The sequence below is a fragment of the Citrus sinensis genome, chromosome 5, assembly GCF_022201045.2.
Source record: "Citrus sinensis cultivar Valencia sweet orange chromosome 5, DVS_A1.0, whole genome shotgun sequence".
Taxonomy (NCBI): Eukaryota; Viridiplantae; Streptophyta; class Magnoliopsida; order Sapindales; family Rutaceae; genus Citrus; species Citrus sinensis.
The window spans coordinates 37,361,185-37,370,450 of NC_068560.1; the positions used below are offsets into that span (position 1 = coordinate 37,361,185).

The 9,266-nt window shown below is 36.6% G+C and overlaps 1 protein-coding gene across 2 annotated transcripts; it reads right to left on the bottom strand.

Moving 5' to 3' along the window:
• Positions 1-360: 360 nt before the first annotated feature.
• Positions 361-7,658, bottom strand: LOC102620437 (auxin response factor 5). Of its 2 annotated transcripts, none has more exons than XM_006473566.4 (14): positions 6,697-7,658; positions 6,281-6,393; positions 5,490-5,588; positions 5,336-5,392; positions 5,013-5,165; positions 4,841-4,925; positions 4,586-4,676; positions 3,923-4,087; positions 3,630-3,752; positions 3,279-3,354; positions 3,002-3,137; positions 1,617-2,914; positions 1,062-1,252; positions 361-874 (listed from the first exon to the last, which is right to left on the bottom strand). In XM_006473566.4, exons 1-14 carry the CDS (start codon positions 6,800-6,802, stop codon positions 733-735), a joined length of 2,835 nt encoding a protein of 944 aa, XP_006473629.2. In that variant the 5' UTR covers positions 6,803-7,658; the 3' UTR covers positions 361-732. The 2 variants fall into 2 exon arrangements, with proteins under 2 accessions (XP_006473629.2, XP_006473628.2); XM_006473565.4 differs by having other exon boundaries at positions 1,617-2,920; positions 6,697-7,654.
• Positions 7,659-9,266: the final 1,608 nt, after the last annotated feature.

Consider the following 9,266-nt stretch of genomic DNA (forward strand, 5'->3'; position numbering starts at 1 on the left):
GTTTAAAATGCACTAAAACCACCGGCAAAACGGTTGATGATATTAATATGTTGCGTTAAATTATGGTATAACATATTGAAGCATGGTCTTTAACTCCTTGGATGAATAGGACCGAAAGTGATGAACTTGAAGTATCACGGTGACAGTATGATTTAATAATTTAATGATTAAGGCTACTTTAATTCAAGCGGCTATGATTTTGGCCTTGCAACCACTAGTTCCGGTCCTCTAGATATTGGTTCCTGTTAATTGTTATAAATATTTTGATTCGCTCCAGCCCCTGCCAGTTTTGCATTTTTAAATGCCATTGGATTAATTGCGGATTTAACAAATTTTTTTACAAATCTGCTACTTCTAATCTAATGGAAAAAAGGGTAAAATTATCATCTCATAATCTTCAAATTACCATACATAAATACAAGTACACTAACAGGGTTTGCCGATCCTAGTTTCACTTCCTACCGAACAAATGTTACCTCCCCACATTTTCCCGTCACAGTTGGAACACTTGGAACTTTCACAATTAAATTCTAAAACAAAGGTGATGGCTACTAGGCCTCACTTGGAGTAGTATTGATAGTAACGTCGATCACCACAAGGCAGCGTGGAAGAAGTCTAGTTTCACACGCGATCTATTGTGATTAATCAAGGGTCAGTGCTTGCGATCACCACAAGGCAGCGTGGAAGAAGTCTAGTTTCACATGCAATCTTTGTGATTAATAAAGGGCCATTTCAAGCACGGCCACCTTCTGGCTTGGTACAATCAATGCCTTGCATTGCAGCACTGTTAAGAAGCTTCATTCCCTCTTCACTCATCTGCTGAACTTCTTGAGGTGAGAGAATCCTGATGCAGCGCACACAGCCAACAAATTCCCTATATGCAGGTAAAAGTGAAATGAGAAATTTCTTTGTAGCAGATGTTTTAGGATTTGCAGCCCCTCAATTTTAAATTTTAACAGAGGAGACCGCACAAAATAGTCCACGGCTAATAGCAATTGATGCATTTTATTTCTTGGTTACGACTTCAAGAAAAAAGGATAAAGTAAGAAGGCAACACTTACTCCCAAGGATCATCCCCTACAAGTAGAACGTCATTTTCATAATCCACATACACCAATTTCCACTCGGTACCTCGTGGATCATTGAGTAGTCCCTCAAGCCCAAACATGCGTTCTATCGCAGAGCATAGTTCATCATAATTCTTAAAATTAGTGACATCAATTGACCTCCCAACAGACCCTGTCTTTTGAACCTGTCAGCCAGATATAACTCTAATCAACATTGATCAAGTATCAACAAGATACAATATAATAACGACAAGAACTCTGATCCCTTATAAACACGAGGAAAGCATGCTGATGGTTGTTTACAGATTGATGCATGGCCAGTGGCTCAAAACAGAGATTGTGCTCCCATTCGAATGTCAGCAGGCGGTCTTGCCCACCTGCTGTATTTAAAAGGTGCATTTGAATACCATAGAAACTGATGATGAAACCAATAATAGGTCTACACTCATCGAAGCAACCAATATGGCTAAGGTTAATCTGGTCACAAAAAGTTATTGAGTTCCTTGGCTTCTAAGAATTTTCATTTGAATGTGCAAGACAAATGAGTACCTTTGTATATGTCCTCATGGGTGGAACAACTGGCTGCCATGAGGTATTTTGAAGTAGGCTGCTCTCGTCAAAATCCACATTACTCGAAGATGTACCACCAGAGTTGTCCGGGAAGTCTTGTCGAGAGAAAGCCTGAGAATCTGCTAGGCTTGCAGAAGTAATCTGAGATTGGACATCCTGGCTAGAACTAAAAGTGTTCATTAAACAATCTGGAGGATTTTGGAAATTTGCATCCTTCAATGTACAAAATTCATCTAGAATGGCACTAGATACAGAATGATCAATCATTGTACTTCCACCATTACTAACATCAATGTTAAGACAGCTGTATATCCCACTTTGATTATTGCTCTCATCTGACAAATCTCTCAATCCACTGGAATTTAGGCTACAGTGGTCCTGCTGAGTGAATGAAGTAAGTGGGTCAACTGGGGATAAGAACCTCAAATTGTTCAGTTGATGATCCCACATCTCCTGACCCGGGAATGACAGAGAAGGATTAATGACTTCAGGGAGCATTGTTGAAGGTTCTTGCAACCCAAACATCGGTAAAGGCCCAGGCGACCTATTGTACGTCCCAGCAAGAGAATTACAAGAAGTGTGTGACATCCATTCATCAGTGTCTAGGATAGGTAGTGAGCCACTGTGGGCAGTAGAATCAGACTGAGGTACATTTATCTGTTGTGCTTGGAATACTGATTCCAACTGTGACTGCATCGGCCAGCTGCTTTGCAGTTGCAGTAGACCCTCATTTTGGTTATGGAATGCATGCTGGTTAACAAGATTTTGAGGATTTAGAGGACCAGACGGTTTTTCCATACTGCAGTCAGCAGCTGAAGTTAAATTGCTTGACTGCTCTATAGATTGCCTAGGTTCTGATTTCAAATGATCAGTGTTCATTCCAGGTGGTGCTTGCTTTTCACATTTGCTTGGTGGATGAGGCTTTTCAGGTATATTTATCCTTGATAAACTTGAATTGACAGTATCAGCTTGGTTGAGGCAGATTTGGGAACAATTTTGGTTGTCAATCCTATTCATTTCAGACGGGACAAGCCGAGGTTTCTGATTGATTGTAGACTGCAAGGTCTTCACCTCTTCCAGGTGAGCTCCTTTAGCACCAGATGTTTCTTGTAAGCTAGATGCTGCAAAGCTTCCCGGATTATTAACAAGTTGAGGTTTCAGCATCATCTTGATTAATTGCTCCGAACACAGGTTCGAAATTGAAGAGTATGGCATAACTCCAGGTGCAATTTCTGGACAAGCCAGGGGTCTTTTTATCAAACTTCCCCACTCAGTTTCTGTAGCTGCTAGCACAAAAGCCATGGTCAAATAAATTTTGAAAATGTAACAAGCATGACATAGAAACTAGCAAAAAGATAACGGACCTAAAATGCCAGAATGAAATGGTCGTTTGAGTCCTGAAGTCAGAGAAGGAAAAATGAAGAGGCTTTCAGGAGTCTCAATTTCCCAAGGACTAACCCTTTTCTGCTTGTCGCTACACCCAGGCTCATCCCACTCAACCTGCATACCAAGAAAATATGTGGAGTTCAAGAGTTAAACTGGAAAACTACAAAGAAAATATCAGCTTCAACTATATATCAACAGAAGACCCAACATCAAATCAGAATAGGACGCATGTAGATTCAGAAGTAATTACTCCACCTGAAGATTTCGCCACTTCGAACCAGGCCACCTTAGTGGATCTAAGTCACTTATACCAACTATTGTACCCATATATCTGCAGAAAATATAGGAAATATGGTTAATTAGAGTTAGACGTTACCACAAACAAGCAGTTGAGCTAGCTTTTAGATATGTAAGAAAATAACAACAAAAGTCTCAGCGTACTATTTCTAACAGAAGAAAAGATAATCTACTCTTTTTACTCTATGCAGTATTTGACATAAATCAGAAACAATGATTAAATTCTGTAATTACCAAATTTTCAGAGATACATCTGAAAATACCTAATGCTAGGAGGATACAGGAGAATTCAATCACTGAGATCATTACCTGCGTTTACCCGACTCCTCAGTTTCAAACATCATCCCAAAACGCATACCAACTGACATTTGGGTCCCATATACAGACTTTCTGTATTTAGCCAAAGGAATAACAAAATCTGAAGGGCACGCCCTACAAGATACCATGATCAAGGATCAGATTCAACAGCCACATACAGGGGCTGGAGCACATGGGGGAATTGGGAATGAGGGTATCAGAGGAGAAAGTAAGGCAAACAATCATTTGTTAAACAGACCTTGGGTTGTAGAAAATTAAGGCAAACAATCATTTGTTAAACAGACCTTGGGTTGTAGAAAATTGTAAATTGGCTTCGGTTTGAGGCAGCATGAGCCGCAGCAGCAAGGACACCAATGTGCATACTGTCAGCAGAAAGAACAGATGAAGGTAATGCTGTTTGTTGGCGATTTGCACGCCTCACACCCACCATTAACTGTGATTTTTCATCCCTTGTGACAAGAAGAAAAGAAAACAATAAATGAGAAAATCATATCAATTATAACATAAATAATTTTTTAAAATTCAAAACTACATGACTTATCTTGCACATAGTAACTATTTTTGGTCTGCTGAGGTTCAACTCAACATACAAAGACATTCAGTCATCTCGACTGAAGCATATATCCAATATTACTTGATTAAAGGTTTCCCAAAGGAGAAACTGAAAGGTTTGCAAATACCCAAGGCGTATTGATCCCAATGAATAAGTTATGCCAAGTTAACATTTTGAATAAGTTAGAAGCAACAATCTATTTATGACTCGTACTAGAAGGAGCTACATTTCCACAGCCAAGAGAATTACTGAGTGACATGGAATAAATAAATATCAAATACACAGCCAATGGTGAAAAGTTGGGTACAGTGACAAGGTTTCTGCCTCCCAAAACTTCACTGAGAAAAGCATTCAATAACTGTCAAACCATTATAACAGGATGACTACAAATTACCTGATAAACAAAACAGAATCACCTGCTCTAAGTCTTTTAGAACCAACAAACAAACTCCAACCAGTGGTAAGAAGGTGTCTCTTTGGCTGTCCTGCATACAGGAACAGAAATAGAAGATAAATACTGTGATCCTGTCTCCATGGTAAAGCAAGATTAAACTGAAAAACATAGAACACTTGTTCTAGTCAACACCAAATTGATCATTGAAGTTAGAGATATTGAAAAAGAATAAATTAAAATAAAAATCAAACTCACCGCGGTATATATGACGAAATGTCCAAGTATTATCATGCAAGTCTCGGACAACAAGCTCTTGAGTGGGTGGTTGCATTGTGTAATCCTGAAACAGTAATGCAATGAGTAAACATGAATATGTGTAGTCCACTACAGGTTGCAAAATTATCCATTTAACTGAATTGAGTCCCACCAGTGGAGGAAAGAGCTTTTCTGCTGCCCTACGTGGCACTGAGAAGCCACCATGTGTGCTTGTGTCGCTTGCAGTCAGAGTTTTACAGAAAAATTCACTTGGATGTTTGCTGGGCTTTAGTCCAAAGTCTGGAATAGGGAACACATCCTTTTCCTGATCCAAGGAGAGGGCATTTGAAGAAATAGCATCGAAGGGAAACAGTTCCTACTTCTAAATTATATGAAAGAATTCATGGCTTTCCATTTTCAATTTCTGCAGTTCCAATACAAACACTATAGATCAACGTATTACTTTCAGAGAAAAGTCTGAATAGCATAACTTACAGAATTCACAGGTTGAAGGCTCATTTGGGCATAAATTTCATCTGTATCTTTGTCTGCCTATAACATATTGTAAAGCATTAGTGAATAGATGTTTGGATGAAGTACAACTAGTAACAGATGCCAGAAAATCATTGATCAGCCAAAATTTACATACATGTAATGTAACATTATGAACTTGGCACAATAGCTGAGATGGGAGATTAGGATAATTGGGAATTTGCGAGGTTGCTGATCTTTTAGTAGATGCTGCAACCTGATCAATAAAATGAACATGGTAATTAGTTTTATAGATGATGATGTAATAATTGACAATAAGATGATAAGTTATAATGGCATGTGCTACCAATCAACAGTTCTAATATGGTTGAGGATGTTTCTTTCTGGAAAGAAACTAAGACATTGAAACTCAATTGGCCACACACTATGCACTATTTGAAATTTAAATCAAGATCAGCTAACTCTGAAACTGCCAGTTGCAAAAGAGGCTAGTGGTTTTCACTCTAATAACTGATTAACATCTGATAGCATCGTAAGACTCCTTTAAGATAGTATTAGTTCTAGTTTCTTACTCAATATATTTAATTGGTTATCACTGAAAGGTTGCATAGAAAATGAATGAAGAGACTCATCTTTAAATGAGATATTTGAGAAAGATTTTAGTGGCAAATCTAGCCTCAGCTTGGTAGTTTGAAAGTGGATCTCAGGTAATGAGGAGGGAATCTCAATATCTGAGATACCAAAATTAACAGTTTTATAATCTGGCATTCAGAACCACCCATGGCAGAAGCACAATTGTATTCAGAAAGAGAATGATTATTAAAATGTTAAAAGCAGAAAAGAAAATATAATCAACATGTTGAAGGTAATAGATTAACCACACAGCATAAGCAAATGCTATCACTATGTATTCTTTGAAGAAGCAATAGAAGAAGAAACAAATCAAACCTGTTCACTGTGTCCTTGAGGGAAGTAATACACAAGACTCCCAACCTGAGGGAGGAAAACAAGGGGACCTGCACAGGCATGCCACAGCTCGGAATTGATTGCTTTCCTGGCCCCTGAAATCAACCAGAACCATAAGTCAATAAGAGAAATGCTTCTTCAACGACGCGTCAAATGAAGAAAACTAGCTGAAAATTTTATAAAGACCAGACTTAATGTGCTCAAACACAGACATGAAAGCTAAGATCGAAACTTTATTTGCTTCGTTACGACTCAGGCAAAAACCAAACTTTTAACGAACAAGAGTAAAAGTAGTTTCTCATCAACTTCACCAAAACCAAATCACCAATTTGCAATATATAAAACTCATCAAGCGGTACTTAAAAACAAAACAAAGTAGGAAAATTTTCACAACAAACCAGATTGATCCTGCATTTCTTTTAGCAACTTCATTTCCTCAAGCAAAGTTGTTTGTGCTCGAATAACCAATCCTCCAGCTTTGATCTTCTCTTCAACAGAACCCATGATGTGCTTATCTCTCCCTCCAACCAGAAGAACTCAACACAAAGATTCCATCTTTACATCAAAAGCCAGAATCCCATTTGCGAGAACTCTTCATTCGTTGTTCGTTTTTGCAGAACTTGCAAAAACTATGATCGACCCATGTCATGGAACCTCAAGAGCAGTCCAATTGAGCAGAAAAGCAAAGTCTTTTTAACTTTCAAGAGTCCAAAATCAGGGAACAAAGCCGGCTGCTAGTAACCCAAAAAAAAAAAAAAATACTAGTATAAACTGTAAAAATCTGGCTTTTTCACAACAAGAAACCCATCAGTTAGCATCAAGGCACAATAACCAATGAATGAGTGCTCTCCCTTTTGGGCTACTACCGAGCGTTATTCTTGTTTTTATCTCCTAAAGATACCGACCTTTCAATGAAACCAACTCACCAGTCATCAACCATAATAATACTCTTCTGATTCCTCCCTTTGCCTTCGCCTCTGCTCAGCCTCAATCAGTCTCAAACAACAACCTTTTTTTATTTTCCCTCTCTACATAATCTGCATGAATTGTTAATTAGAAACTGGGAGGAGTGTGCGAGCTCTTTCTTATCCTACGCCCGCACACATACACTTTCTGTACAATCAGGCGATTCCGTTGCAGCTTTAAACTGTGTAGGAAAATTATAAAGAGAAAAAGAAAAGTTACATATATATGTGTATATATATATATAAAATAATAATAAAGAAATGTGGAAAAGCAGCAGAGCAAGACTAATCGAACACGAAAACACAGCAGTACTTATGAGGCTGTGCAAAAGAGAAATAAGACAGAGAGTGTTGGGTGTGTTTTTTCAAAAAGGGGGGGAGGAAGGTCTGTTTCTGTTGTATAATGTCAAGAGGGCGCATTTTAGCACGTGGATTACGAGGATTTGCTTCTCTTTATTAGCTTTTGCCTTTATATTAGATAGCTTCATTTTACACCAGCTCCATCATGCAACATACGTTCTTTCTCTTCTGTCTTTTTACGTTTATTTTAAATGGAATCTTTTTCATAAAAAAGAAAAAAATCTTTTTTTTTAATTTTCGACTGATCAAAACACAAGTGATTAGACCACTTGGCCTTTAGTGAGTGGTCAGAGTTGCGAGGACAATAGTTCGTTCGAGTCCTCACCATGTATGTAGAGACTTATTTACTTTTTTAATTATGATATATAATTAAGTAAATATAATTTTTTACTTTTAAAATGTGAGTGCAATAAATATCTCTCCAATATTAATAAGCCACTTCGGCCTTAGTCGGCTTGTGAGGGCAGCGGTTCAAGCCTCCACAAAAGTATTTGTGGGGGCTAACGTGCTTATTTGTTTAATATTTTAAAAATTTTCTCTCTCTCGTGTAATACGAGTGGAGTATGGACATCCCTCTTCTGTAAGGGATTATTTGTCTGGGCATGTACTTCACAGAATTCAATGTAATAATATAAGTCTCAATCATGTATTTCTGATTGTAAATATCAGTGTAATATATCTGGTATAATAGCAGTTGTAACTATCTGTGTAATGCAGTAATATGATGATTAATCAGTATTTAAAAAAAAAACTAATTTTAATAATTATCTGATTATAAATATCAGTTATAATATCATACAATATGATTTTTAGTATGTGTATTAGTCTAATATAATTAAAAAAATAAAAATAATTAAAAAAAAGAAAAATGGAATAATAATATCGAGTTCCCTAACTTTTTAAGTAAAACCATATGTAAGAACAACAGTTTATACTTTATATGTCTTTTCACGTAAGTCTCTGCCTTATATTAGTGGAATAACTTAACCTATTTTAGGTTTAGAAATTAGAATATGAAATTATGGACTACCATTACAAAATTAATTTGGAAAATTTCTGCAGATATTTTATTATATTAATATATTTCTAATGCAACATTCAAATTTAATAAATAAGAGATCATGCCATGAGTGCAATCATATATATCATTTTTAAAATAATAGCATTCACATAAATAAAACTTCAAAAATGTGTAAGAATGATGTTTACATTGGAAGAAAATCTTAAATTACTTACCGATCAGTTCAAAGAACTTTCTTTTTCAGCGCTATTAAGGTCTAGCTCGAGACCTCCCCCCATAAATGCGTATCATCACTCTATTGTTATCTTATATGATTTTTCTTATAAAATAACTAGCACTTAATGATTCAAATGGTCTTTATATTCTATTAAAAGAATGGATTTTATTCCCTAAAAGTTTAAAATAAGTTTGTTCCTATGATTAGTAAAAACAATTTATTGATCTATGAACCAATTGTTAAAAGAATTTAAAAAAAAAATTGACGGCAATGCCGCAACGGAGACCTGTGTAAAAATAAATTTCAAAAATATGCTCTTATTGTTATTTTATCCTAAATGAAGGGGTCTGATGTTATTACTCTCACAAGATTGTATACTTTTGCGCCTGTATTTGACCGTTCATC

Bases quoted from the DNA above. Each gene is read 5' to 3' on its own strand.
- LOC102620437 (XM_006473565.4), bottom strand. From the start codon at position 6,802: ATGGGTTCTGTTGAAGAGAAGATCAAAGCTGGAGGATTGGTTATTCGA. The intron at 1,253-1,616 runs GTACTCATTTGT...TCTGGCTGACAG, and splicing joins CCATGAGGACATATACAAAG to GTTCAAAAGACAGGGTCTGT. The intron at 875-1,061 runs GTAAGTGTTGCC...ACCTGCATATAG, and splicing joins GTAGGGGATGATCCTTGGGA to GGAATTTGTTGGCTGTGTGC.